A 14,351-nucleotide genomic window follows, 5' to 3' on the forward strand; every position below is an offset into this window, starting at 1 on the left:
CTTTGCAAATATATACAAAAACTAAAACAGAAATTGAATTACACAAAGGGAGAAGAAATACTCAGCAGTGAAAAAACACATGTTGTTAATGTCTAAATAAATTAAAAAAATAAATAAATTGCAAATTTTACTAATAGAAGGGAATATTATTCCATTAAGTCATATCAACTCAGTATTACAGGTGTGGGGAGAATAGCTTTTTCAACATCAGTGCAATACCTTGCAGTCTTTAATATCTAAGACCTACATATATCTGAGTTTTTACTGTCTCCATTCAATTAATAGAATTACAGAACATGAAAACAAATACAATCAAAATGCTTGTATTAATGTTATGAGTGATAAGCTGCTTACAGAGCTCACATCAAACTCCACTTCTTTGTTTAGCAAATGTTTGTATTAAGGTACATGTAGTTCCTCAAGCCAGACCAAATCAAGACTAGGCACTACACAGAATCTTTTCCTTCTCTAGTGGTCCACATTTGGAGTGCTTTTTACAGATCTGGAAAAAGAGTGCCGAAGTTCTTGGTAGGATTATACACATTATCAATTGCATAATTGAAGACAAGAAGGATCATTGTGCTAGTACAAAGTCTAAACTCTCTTAGATTATATCTAGGAGTTGTATAGTATTTAATAGTAGAAATATTTTCTTAATACAAATATTTTCTTACTAGACATCACCATCTTTGTGCTTGTTCGCACAACAGCTTTGATTTTAGTTAGTTTAGGAAAGTAATGAATTCCACGTGGAAGTATAATCTGATCTACCTGAGTTTCTACTGCACATACTCACGTGCGTCGGAAGGCAGAGCGAATATCCAAGTCTCCAGTTATTGGTGCTTCTGATGGGACAAAAAGTGATGAACAAGAATAGGAGAGCAAGTCAAAATAATGCAAAAATATAGTGCTATTTCTAAAGCTTTTCCTTTGCAGACTTTTTTTTCCCCTAAAGTTCTTCAACTGATCACAATTTACAATATCATACTGAAAGATTGAAGCATCATCTTTAAACATGTAGCCTTCACTAACTAGCTTTCAACATCCAGTGTTGCATGTATAACTGAATTCTGTTTCATGCTTCATAATAACCTGCAGCATGATGAACTGTCTTATCTTGTGTTTGTCAATTCTCCTGCTGGTAAATTTTAGTTTCAATACTGGCTTCACAGGGTATTTAAGCCCTAATGAGAAAACCACTGGATATCAACTGAATATTATTGCTAAATCCATTCTCTGAAAGCAAAGGTAAGTTCCTGGAAATATGTAGAGATGTACAGAAACTCCACCGAGGATGTTGCATAGAGAGAACTTTACTGCTCTGTTCTAAGCTTCTGTAGGTATGAATAGGTGTACTGCTACCACTGGGAGAAAAACTGTCCCCAGTCACAACTCCTAAGGCTTACGAGGCCTACAGCCAACTAGTGAAACTTCAAAAATGAACTGCTGATTTCAGGATCTTCAATAAACTTTTGTCTTTGCGTATTGGGTTCATTGATTGCTGGATGCAAATTAAGGTTGCAGTCCCTTCAACAGAACCACTGAAACATTAAATAGTCCAAACGTTCAACACTTTCAGGTGGTCCATGCTTATACTGTTTTACTTAAACTATTCCACACCAGGGGGAAATGGATGTTAAAATGTACTTCCTTTTCAATTGCTGATAAGCTTTTCAGTGTAGCAGTTGTGAGGGTGGCACCATGTATTATGTAAAATGAGTCACCTAATCTTAAAACAATTTTATATCAGAAGTGCTTCTGCACAACTTGAATTTATTTGGAAGAAAGGAATTGATAAGCGTCACATGTCTAAAGCTTTCTGTTCCCCCCCCCCCTTTTTTTTTTCAAGTATCCATTTTTAATACTGAACTTTTGCCAAAGTAAGAATGGACCTCTCTTTTATTCTAGTGGAATTAAATATCATGAAAGAATGGATCTGAAATCAGAATAAAGCCAGAGAAAAGTTGGGCTGATTTGCATCTTTCTGTGTGCTTTCTTTAAGAGCATCACAGTTCTGACTTGGGTGACATCCAAGTGTTACTTCTAATGCTCTGTATCTTTGCCAACCCATCCCAATCCTCATCTGTGTGCCTCTGTAAGTGTACCTGTAGCTCTTCAGCTCTATACTTCATATCTATGCTTGTCTAGTAGCTGCTGTGTACCAGAAAGAATTGTTGGTGAGCATACGGGTAAGGAAAAAAAAAATAAAATAAAAGGAAGAAACAAGGTGGCAGGAATTCATCTTACCATTGACTATCAGGTTGAAATTAGAACTATCAAACTTGTCCTTGGTAGACACCTCACATCTGTACCCTCCTGCAAAAGTCATGTTTGCTTCTATGATTTCCATTTCAAAGGTGTATACCTAGAATAGACACCAATACAATTCGTAAGTTAGAAAAGTCAATGATGTAAGAGAGAGAGAGAATACAGCATATTAAGGCATGGAGAGAAATAGACAAGGGATGAAACATGCGTCTGTGTCCTTTTAGAACCTCCTGAGTGTGTAACTCATTACTGTCATGAAAATTACATGTACATTGGAAACAGGAATAGAGCTTTTATTAAACAAATACAGCCTCTACCCAGAATGTATACAGTACATTTAAAAATTCAGCAAAAGGAGTGGCTAATGTGAACAAGTGTGTTCTGTTCCATCCAGGAGAGGGTAGTAGTGTTTCATATACCACACAGGATGCGAGGTCATGGTACAGACTCTTGTATTCCTGTTTGTGTATCTTTGAATGCATTTGTGGTAAAAATGGATCTTACTCAGCTCTACAAAGTAGTCTAGACAATGCAAGAGAACAATAAATTCCAATACTGATAGCTGAATGCTTGATCTATTAAAACCAAGATAGACCATACTTAAATATGTCTGATTTATTGTTTTCTCTTAAATATAACAAGTGTCTATTACTTGAGAGGAAGATGGAGGGAATCGTGCAGTAGATAGTGCAAAACTGCTCCCCTAGTCCTCCAGATATTTTCTCATCTCGTCATAAATAAGACATGCAAGAGTCTGTATGTAGTGCTTGTCTCTTGTCTGCATGGTCAAAACATAGACTTCTATGCATAAGTATAGCATTGTGTGTGGCTTTGGGTACCTTAATATAAAAACAATCCTATATTATCTTATATTTTCCCCAGATTAAAGATTAGTATCTAGAAGACTGAGAACCTTACTCTGCCAATTGTACCTTGTTATTTCGATCATAGGTGTCATGTAGCTGGAGATGTTTCCCCACTTTGCTTCCCAGGTCCATCCACTTTCCTTTGAACCATTTCACTGATGGTTTCTTCAGCAGACTCTCGCCTGCCACTTTGGCAGTGAACGTAATGTTTCCACCTTGCAAGGGAAGTAGGTGAAAATGAGATTATGAATAGTGTTTAATTTATCTGTTTTATCACCACTGTCATCCTGTACATGGAGAGCTATATAGTCAAGCAACAGGTGCAGTTTACAAACATCACTTGACTCACATTTTGTACTCACCAACAGTAACTTCTCCATCCTGGGGTCGTGTCACAAAGAGCCCAATAGGGTCCAGAGGCTCTTCTGGTTGAGTCCCAGCAGATATAACTGAAATAAACATCAGAATTATTTGTTAGAACTTTCTTCATCAGCTTCTGTTACAGCCTATATAGTGAGTTTGTTAAGTAATTTCAAAGTATCTTAATATGTTTCTTCTGTTTCTGAGATTCCTTATTCTTTACTGTCTGTCATTCATCATTAGTGGTCTGCTTTCAGCTACTGTCTCTACCTCACTGATTCTAAGGATTCCCTGTTCCTGTTCTTCCTTTCTGTTAATGAACCAGACTTGATAACAGTGTTCTCAGTTACCTTCTGTGTTTTGGCTGCTTTCTGCTGGTGGAGCAGGCAAATCTGAGGCAGCTGGGGCTGGAGCAGCTTCAGCAGGAGTGACTGTCTCACTCTTTTCTGGAAATGAATGTAAGACAAGATTAGAAAAAGTCATGTTTCTACTTCTTTTCTTAAGAAATTTTGCGAAAGTGCAGCTTTTAATATATGTTAGGAAATGCAGAGAAATTAGCTGTGGTTTTCTAGAACTTAGAGGATGTGCTGGAAGCAAAAAGGGCCTATTGAAGCTGGTTGATGAGGCTCGCTCTTTTGCTGAGCTTGGGAAGAACTGATGCCTAGGTTTTTAAATTCTGTAGTCTTGATGTATAGAAACTTGTCAGCTGATGAATAACACTTTGATGTTAACTTCAGTGGTCTAAATAGAAAAGGTAATGAAAAATGATACAATTATTATTTTTGTAAACAGTTTGTTTATTAATGAGATTTTCTTTAACTCTGCTATTGGAATGTAATGTTCCGAATGCTATTGCTGTTTGCAGCTTGGGAAAAGCTCTAGACACTGCTAGTAATCAATATAGAGAAAGTATTTTAAAAATTTGTCTATCATTTCTTCCCCTGGCTCATGGAAGTTTATGGCGTCTCAGTTAAACCATGACCTCACAGATAGGCTAATTTCCATGGGCCTCATTCATGAAGTTTACATATGGGGCTGGAAATACTGATGAAATGAGAATTGCTTAGGAAATACTGTACCTGGTTCCTTGACCTTGAGTTCAAATTTGACCTTGGAACTTCCAGCTATTACAGCATATGTCACATCATCTTCTTTTCCTACATTATTGATTGTCAGTGAATGCTTGTTTCCTTCTGCCTTGATGACATATTTCTCACTTTCAGTAATTTCTGTGCCAGCTCGCTGCCACTTCACCTTGATGCCAGATTTTTCTGTCTCTGCTTCAAACACAGCTGCGCTTCCGGCTGTCACCTCTGTTGTCTTCGGCTTCTTGGTAAATGCAGAAACTAAAAAAAGAGAGAGGGCTCACTAAAATCTGTTTTGCAATTGTGGCATATCTGGTGTAGTCAGCTGTTGTGGCTGCAACAGCTGTCTCCTTTCTCTCCCATCTGCCTGTGCAAGATATAAATTACAACACTTTCCACAGAGAAGTTGTGGAATTGTCTCTGAGTTTACTGAGTTCTGTCTCTGACTGAGATGTCATATCTTCTCCATATTGTCATGAAATAAAATGGAATGGATAGCAAACTCATCTCACTGTCCATCTTCCTCTTTCTTTCCCCCCATAATGAGCTCTGATTTTTTTGTAAGTGAATGTTTTGATCTATGACAACATGGCGTGATATATATTCTTACATATCAAGCTCTCTACATTAATTTACCATGCAGTTTTATTTAGAAATATGAATTCTGTCCTAACAGTTGCTTAATACAGTTGTTAAACAGGATCAGGTTTTGTTCCTCCAATAAAACTGCAGTTTGTGCAGTAACCTGTGTCCTAATATACCACAATGAATTAATGGTTCATCTTTAGTCCTTCTGGTTTGGCTGAGCAAGGCTTTGGTGGAAAAGGATGCATGTTCCAATGATGGTCCTTGTAATTCTATCCCAGCTAAAATAATATCAATTGTTGTTTCCATTCAAATGTTTAGTTCAATATTAAAAGTTAAAGTACTTGCCTACGTAGCACTCTACAACAACTAGTTTTCTAATTAATTACAAGGTGGATCAAAATATTGCCTTTATGTGTCAAGAAGCACTTATGATGCTTATAATAAGAATTAATGAAGTTATTAATATGTGGGTTGAACAAGCATAAACCAAATGACGTTTTAGTTCATTTAATCAAAGTAGTACAACAGATAGGAATTTGGAAAGCAAGCAATGTATTGTGACTTTGGTCCATGAGTATCCTAATATTTCTCAAGATTAGATTTTAGTAAGGTAACTTATTTTACTAATTTCTTTACCCAGATTTATTTATTTATATTTCTTCAACTTTATTTTGAATCAAGTTTTTAATTTTATGCTCATGTTTTGGTCTTAATGAAATCTGTTCTCTTTTTGCTAATTGTCATGAGCTATGTACATGTATAAAAATACCAGTAATTAACATTCTGATGCATAAACTGAATGGGTTTTGTGCATCATTATGTCATCTTTTTACTGGCTTACCCCTACATAACCAAGCTTTTATAAAATATTAGTAATTTCATCACATTTAATTATATCTGTCACCTCTGTGGCAAATTGTCTATTGCTCTCCTACTTGGGCAGCAACAAGAACTCTTCCAAACACCGCAACAATGGTTCTAATTAGCTGTAAACTTTTGTTTCTGCTTTATAAAAATGAAAGGAACATGGCATGGAAATATTTTAAAAGAAAGAGTTTATATTCATGTTCTAACAGGTGCTGTAGTTAGTATAAATGGTATATTACTAATAATACCATCTGTTCATAGCACAAAATCTCTATTCCTGTAGCATGTCCTCAGACTGCACAAATTAACTGACCTCCATGGAGTTACATCTGCAAAGATTTCATCTGATGGCCTTTGGACTTTAGTCATAACACAGTTCATGTTTCTTGCATTGTTTTGCAAAGGATTCAAAGCTGCTTAAACATCAATTAAAGTATCAGTTACAAATACTTTTATAATTTAGTGTCTATTGTATTTTGCCTCTCTGTGTTACATAAAAAGCCTAAATTACATTTTTCTCTTTCTTTTTTCCCCACATTTTATATATTTGATGAAAAAACAATTTTGCTTTACACTGAGCCTATAGCAGCCTTGAGTGAGCTCCTGTTGTATTCTTCTGCATGCTCTCCTTCCATGTTAAATTATAAGTGTGTGAAATTTCCTCTGGGAGTGGAATGTCCCTGCATGCTTTTATCTGAGTTTTTTCTAACCTTAGGCCTGTAAGTGGTGTATTTGTTCTTAAACAGAATATAGTACTGTGTAGAATATAGGGCTCTATAGTATAACGTAATACTCACATGCCTGTTTTCAGTCGCACATCTTCTGATATAGTATTGCACTTCAGTAAATAATACAGCGGGGTATACTTTGATGCAGTGTATCATGAATAATTGCAGAAGAGTTATTGTAGACAGCAGGTTTGATGTACAGAATTCAAAAGACATGTAAAGGTGGCCAGGCTGCTGCACAGTGGGGAGCTGGCTCAGTTCAGGAACCCACTCCTGAAATACCCACTATCTGGCTCCTCTCCCTATAAAGCTAAAGATAAAGCAGCTAAGAGGCATGTTTTTTGTCTCTGAGTGCCATCATCATCACTCTTCTATTTAAGCACAAAATAATCTATAAATATATTAATTACTTAACAGCAATGTGGCTTGTAAAGGTTCCAGCCTACAAATGGCAGGGTTTCAAGACATGCATACTTGGAAGTAACTCTCTGATCTGCTGCACACCCTGTAAAGTGATTAGGTTTCTTACATTTACTTTAGATGACTCAACAAAACCAGATTGTTGGCCAGAACTGCATGCACAGTGAGAAATCCCCACTGCCACATAATGTTTCTGACTTTTGGGAAATCTAAATACATATGTAGAAGTTTACAAGTAAGTCTCCTTGTCTCTTTTTTCTCTCTCTCCCTTTCCTGCCAAAAGACTTATTTCAGTTCCAAATTAAAATGATTGTGAGTTCTTCCATTAAAGCATAAAATCAGAAAAACCCAAAATCTCCCATGAGACTAAAGGCTGGCAAGAACAATTGTTGAGACCCCACTTTTCTGCAGGTAAAGGAGACTCTCAGAGTCATTTTCCTGCACTTGAGATTCAGAGTCAGTGGGTGACAGTGTCCAAAGTCATGTCTCTGTATCCATCTGTATTTCTTTTCATATTTCACTGTTCATATTTGCAAAGGAAAAGTAGTGATGTATGGCTGGAGATTTTACAGGAAATTACTTTGGTGCAGATGAGAGATTGCTGAAGAAGCATGTGAAGAGAATGCCATCATTTTTCCTTACAGGGTCAGAAACGGGCTGCTTAACAGAAGAAAGAGAAGTGAGAGATCAGCTATTCCTGGGCTCCTTCATTGAGGCTGCTACTCTAAGTAACACCTAAATCCAAGTTCACCAGCAGGTATTTTTTTTTCTCATGCAGTTTTACCAATCTAATCCAGCTATTTCCTCATTAGGAATGTTCCTAAACACCATTCAAAACTTCATGTAGGACAGACATGAAAAGCCTCACTTTTGCCTGCTTTTATCAGAAACATATTCCCTATTTGGCAATCTCTCTCACTTCAACATTTGGCTTCTACCCAGATACTCCCCCCTGAGTTCTATATGTCCATCCCGTACTCAAAACACTCTTGGATAGGACCACCACCATCAGGCTGTGGAAAACCCAACGACTGTGACACCTCTCATGTGATGTTGTGGAACGTCTTACAGCTCTTGTGCCTGTCAGGCACTGACAGATCTCAGGCACTATCACGTGTTTATCCAGACTCCAGCCAAACATGCACTTAGGAGCCATTGGGCTGGGGCACCTGATGACCAAGTTGCCCATGTCCTCTGCAGGCCACTTTGTTAACTCTTTGCTTCCCAGTAAATTCTAACCCACCTTGCACAAAGGGAGAGAAAGGTGACATTAGTAGTAACATACTACAGCAATTCTGGAGAGAGAGGATAGACAGACATGAGTTACCAGTGCTGATGATAACAGGAATTATTGAAGGGAAGGAGAATGATAGGTGCTCTGTGTGTGTGTGTTCTGTGGGGATGGAATTGGAATTGCTGTGGGGAGTTAACATGGGGGGAGAAGAGGGACATGGAGCTAATGAAAGAAAATGAGCCTAGAGCCACTTTGTACTAACCCATTTTTCAGCACTTCACTTCCCATATCCCAGACCTTCCCAACCACTTCTAGCTTCCATAATGCAAAGAACTTCATATAACTTCTGAGTAATGTAAAACAGCAAATTTCTACCCCAGGCAAAAGAGGAAGCAGGCTGTGTGTGGTCTGCAATAGTCTTGCAGAAAACTTTTCAGTGGCTAATACTGCTGTTACCGGAACTTCCAAGCAGCACCCACCCTTTAAAAGTCTTGTAACACCTGAAGATGTACACATCAGCCATACAGTTATGTATGTTACATGAGTTACATCTTCATTAATTAGTAATAAAAAGCTCTATTTGGAGGTTCATGATCAGATTACATTTTGATAATAATTTATTAATAAGTCTTTCACTCAGGAGGCTGAAGAAATATAAAATACATTTGCTTTTGGCCAACTTAAAATAGAATGAAATAATTTAAATTCAAAAAACAATTTCCTTCACTTTTTACTTAAGTGAAATAATAAAACTAGTGTTCTGCCTTCCTTCTGCTGCCATTTATTAAATCTTCATACTAGCACCTTCATGCTTTCTCCCTTACTTTCTGAGCTGCTTTGAAGAAATCTCCTTCTACCATCCACCATCAACCTAGTTTACTATTCTGCTTCAAAACTTTTTCACACTCTCCTATGCAAAAATGTAGAAAATTACTAAGCTACTACCCAGGTCACTATCTATTGTAGTAATAATTGTTTCCTTTGCTCTCTTGTTGAACTATCTATCTATTTACTGGGCTTTTATTTTGTAAGTGTTTTGAGGCAGAGACTGTTTTTCTATTTGTCTTTGTACAGCATCAAATTGTTAGTAAGTAGCTACTAAGTACTGTTGTATCCCTAATAAGAATAAAAGTTAGTATTAGAAGCTAGAAGACACATTCCTATTTGATTATTGTCAGAAAAAATGGAGAGGAGATGTATATTAAAATAATGTTGAAATAACTGGAGTAATTTCAGTTCCTAGCCACATTCTCTAAATAATTTGGCTTGCTAAGAATCACAAGCATTAGGTGAAAACCTTTTCCTAAAATCACATAATTTCAAAGTATGAATGAAGTATGTGAAGTGAAAGTGAGAAAGAAGTGTGGGTTCCACGTCATTTTAACTAGATACAGTGATAGGGGAGAGCCATTCTCTTGTTGCTTTATTTAATTAATTAATTTATTTATTTTCATCCTGCCTTTTAGAGTGGTGGCTCTGACTTCAGCTCTTCATCATTCATTATTTGTGATATGTACATGGAGGAGAGGGAGATAAGCACTTAAGGAGAATGTGTGCTAGATAAGGCTTTCAAATTATATTTCTGCCTTTCTGAAATAAAAACTGTTAAAGATATAAATGTTTTAGGAGACTCTAATGTAGTTGGTTGAATGCACATCCAGCAGAAATCTGTGATGACTGTAATTAGAAAAAATAGTCACAGGTTTTCTCCCACAAAGTTGAGTTATCTTACTGCATATTCTGTGTATTTGGTATTAAAATACGTATCTGGCCAATGTATTGAATTAATATTTCAAAAGTAGTATTAGCTTTTGGAATTCCTTAATTTGTTGAGGCTTCATGTTGAAAATTTATCTTTGCTTTAGTACTTACACTTGGCATCTAGTTTTCCTTTTATACCATTTGCTCTTCCATTGAGTTAAAAGCCAAAGTGTGCATAAGCAGCCTTCAATAATGGAGCTTGTAAATTCCTTGCTGAGGAACTATATAAAGATGCTGCGCATTCCTTGGTCAGGACCTAAGTGGCTTCTTGCAATTACAAGCTTAATCATTCCCTGATCCAAAAGCTATTGAGCTACTCAATCTTATCATTCCTTGCCTACTTCAGCAGCTGAGATTGTAAATTCCTGTAACATGAGCAACAGGCGAGGAATAGTTTCACTAAGCAGAGTCACCTCTCTCTCTCTCTCTGTGCATCCATCATACTTTCTGTAAAATGGGGATAATAATGTTCAGCTTGCTTTGAATCTTAACATACAAAAGAGGAAATTATATCGATGTGAATTATAATTATTTATTTTTGTATTACTGTAGTACACAGAAATTAATTTTCATGGAGCAGTACTTTACTGTGCTAGGTGCTTGCAAATGTAAAACAATGACCTTATATTCAGACTAAAATTCTACAGTCTACTCTTCATTATGCAGCGTTGATTATTATTATTAATGCTAAAAGCCTCTGTGTACTTACAAGCCAGGTTATTTATAAACCCTTGATAAAATTTCCTAATGTGAACTGCAAAATCTAGACTCCTCAACCTATAAAGTACATGAATAAAAATTGACTGATTTTCAGAGAAGGTGACCAATACCAGACTTCTCCTTTTCCAGATATAGTAATGCACACATTTCCCATTAAGTCCCATTTATCTACTAAGTTTGGTGTTTAAAAGCTCAGCTGTTTCCTCTTAGTGTCACAAAATATTGTTAGGGAAATGGTTGGGGTTTTTTTAACCTTTCTGAATTTTCACAACAAAAAAAACAGTCAAAACTTTCTGAAAGGGAGCCTTTGAACAGAGATTTACTATGAAATGTTTAAATCAAAGGGAGAGGAACATAAAGTTTCTGCAACAGAACCCTGCAAAAAGTGATGCTTTTCAGTGTTTCATTGTTTGCTCTGACACTAAATTGCTACAAGTCTTCTAAATCCTGTTGCTTTTGGGGAGTGTATAGATTTTCTGGAAAGCTATGACAGTTCTTTGGTATTCTGTAAATAAATAGGGCAGTGTCTTATCCTGAATTATTTTAACTGGACAGTTTAAAGTAAAAGAATGTCTGCTAGAAAACCTACTACACTGGTTTTGTGGTGGTTTTTTTTTGTTTGGTTGTTGTTGTTGTTTTGTTTGTTGTTTTTTTTTTTCCTTTCTCTTTTTTAACATGTTAAAAGGGCTGTTGAAACAGCAGATATAGGCAGAATTATCTCTGATCATTCTCTGGCATGAAGCATTTTCCTTTGTGTGAATTGCTAGATGATTATTCAGCCCTCCTGAGATTATGTTAAACATTATCCCATCTTGAAATGGCTTGAACTATATAAACAACATGAAATAGAAAACCAAAGGGATTAATGTCTCTTGGGAGAATGACAAGATCCCCTCTAGAAGTTATGGGGCATGTGACTGGTTCTGTCTCAGTCAGAGTAGGTAATAAGAGCTTTTCCTCCCCCTGCTGTGATAATTACAGTGTTTGAGCTGGTTTGTTCATAAGAATGGTGTAGGACTAGTGATGTTAGACGCCAGTTAGATTTCTCTGGAGAAATAAGCTGGAATAGAATTTCTTTTCTCACCATTAGCTAGCAAAGGTGGGTATCTTCACAAACAGAGAAGTTGCCTCTTGAGGTGGGTTGCCACACAAAACCAATACACCTCTCATCCACAGAGACTGAAAATGTTAATTTAAAGCCGGTTAAAACTTTAGGAATCAAAAGTCACAATGCCTAGGTGATCACACTGTCAAATTTTGCCTACTCTGTCATATTTCTTTTTGCCAGCATTGTCAATCACAAACATTAGACATTTCAATGAATCTCAAAAATCATGTGACTTTAAAAATAGAATATGGTTATGAATGTCTTATTTTGGGGGCGATTGCTGAACCTTTACTGCTTATATTATCAAGGTTTTCTCTACAATTACAAGGTCTGGTATATACTTTTTAACCTATGATTCTACTTCCATCTGATTTCAGAAATTAGAACTTTAAGAACATCAAACAATGTTATAGTTGTGATAAAATTGACAGATTGGTGACACCACTGTTGCTTTAGAGTTATCATATAGAGGGAACATAAAAAAATCTTGTTAATCATACTTTAGTGCTTTGCAGTTCTTAATGGGAGATACAGGCTGGATTTGTGCTCTGCCTCTGGCAGTGGCTGATTCCATATTTTTTGGCCAAAAAGAAAGATCTTAACAAGTTCTTCTTTTGTTGTGGTGACCACAGGACATCCCATTGACCAGCATAACAGGAGACTGATGTCTGTTCAGTCCTTTGCAAAGCACAAAGGCCTACATTAATAAGTATCAATAACTATTATTGACTAACTCTGGAAACTGTACATTATTAAAAAAGTATGCACCTTGTGCTGTACATTCAGGTAGTAGTGATTCTGGGTATGCACTAGCATCAGTGAAGTGAGAGCTCTAAAAGTGAAGAATCCCATATTTAGCACAATTTTCTCCAGCCCTGTGTATTGAATATGTGCACACTTTTCAAACCATCGTAACTTCAGCTTTTGACAACTTTTTTTCCAAACTTAATCGTGGACACAAAGTGCTCCTGAGGCATCTTCCTCTACCCACACACAGGTATCCTGAAGCTAAACTCTCCCTACCTTTGCTTCCCAGGTTCTCTTCCTCCTTCTTAGACAAACAGATTCATTGCACCTTACACTTCATCCTAGGCCTCCCCTTCTTACCTATGTGGGCAGCCTCTGAGTGATTCCTTATTTTGCAATTTTCAATTAGAACTTTTCGAAATCTGAAATCTTTTCCTGATGTTTTTCTAATGGGGCAGGACTTGCACTGGGCATTTTTGACCTTGGCTTTCTGAAAAGGGCTAGTTATCTTCTGGCTCAAGGGGAAAGGATGGAGGAGGGTGAGTGAAAATAAATATGCATATATTCTTTACAGTACAATGCCTTCTTTTTTCCTACAGCTCTGCTCACTGGCTGGAAGAACTAGAAAGAATAAGCTCTGAACCAGGTGCCATTTGCTTTCATTTTCTCAGAGATTTCACTAACAACAAATACTATCAAAGTTTGCTGATAACACCTCCCTGCAATTATCAGGGGAAAAAAATCCAAAAGCAGGAGAGGTTTATACTGCCTAAGTGCCCAAGAGAGAGACCACAAGCTTTTTTCAGAGTCCTAAAGGTGACTGGGAAAGGAAATGAGAAATTAAAAGAATCTGAGAATTAAGTGCATTTCACCTCTATTCTTTCCTCATCCAAACTCTCTTGAGAAAATTCTGTGGCTGAGGGTTGCCAAACTAGTTACTGATTTCTCTGCAAGATCACTCAACATCTGTTATAACTTCATAAAATATCGTCTCTTTTTTCTCTCTATTTTTTTTTCCACAGAGGCATCTCATTTCTCTAGAATACAAAAGCTACTCACATTTTTCTCTGTCAAGCTGTTCTTAGGTTTTGTCTGTCAGCTGTGATCCTTACCTGTTTTCTTTACAGGCTCTGGCATCTTCACTTTGTTTCTGATGAAGCTCCGAGTTGTATCTAGAAAGCAGGGTCCGAGCTAAACAGGAATGAGACTGCAGGGCTTTTGAGACCCTCTAAAGAAACACTTGGTGGAAGCCCCCATCCTGCTCCTCCCCCTTGATCCCCCACTGTTGTCAACTATGGCACCTTATCAACAGCAGGACACACTTGACAGGCTACATCAGCCGGGATAAATATAGCCAAGTTCCAGGAGCCAGAGAGCTCAAACCACCCAAGACTGGCTACCACTGATCTATTGGTACAAACCAGAGCACAATCTGATGTTGCACATGCGTACAGTACATTTTCCAGCTTCATGTATGTGCTGCATTAAGAATTCCTACACTGCCATGTTTATAGCACATTCAGCAAACTAGATCTGACAGTTACATCTCCTGTATGCTGGTTCTGTACTTACTCTAAGTATGTATCTGCTTGCATTCTT

At 37.0% G+C, this 14,351-nt stretch overlaps 1 protein-coding gene across 1 annotated transcript in view; it reads right to left on the bottom strand.

Moving 5' to 3' along the window:
• The window catches only part of MYBPC3 (myosin binding protein C3), a 61,971-nt gene extending 48,082 nt beyond the window's left edge, over positions 1 to 13,889 (bottom strand). The window contains exons 1-7 of the mRNA XM_049825821.1: positions 13,865 to 13,889; positions 4,574 to 4,840; positions 3,845 to 3,940; positions 3,497 to 3,583; positions 3,201 to 3,349; positions 2,248 to 2,365; positions 797 to 845 (exon numbers count right to left, since the gene is read on the bottom strand). Coding sequence (XP_049681778.1) covers positions 797 to 845; positions 2,248 to 2,365; positions 3,201 to 3,349; positions 3,497 to 3,583; positions 3,845 to 3,940; positions 4,574 to 4,840; positions 13,865 to 13,889 — 791 coding nt within the window. The remainder of the gene's footprint in view (positions 1 to 796; positions 846 to 2,247; positions 2,366 to 3,200; positions 3,350 to 3,496; positions 3,584 to 3,844; positions 3,941 to 4,573; positions 4,841 to 13,864) is intronic.
• Between the last annotated feature and the right edge of the window lie 462 nt (positions 13,890 to 14,351).

The sequence above is a fragment of the Accipiter gentilis genome, chromosome 22 (genome assembly GCF_929443795.1).
Source record: "Accipiter gentilis chromosome 22, bAccGen1.1, whole genome shotgun sequence".
Lineage (NCBI taxonomy): Eukaryota > Metazoa > Chordata > Aves > Accipitriformes > Accipitridae > Astur > Astur gentilis.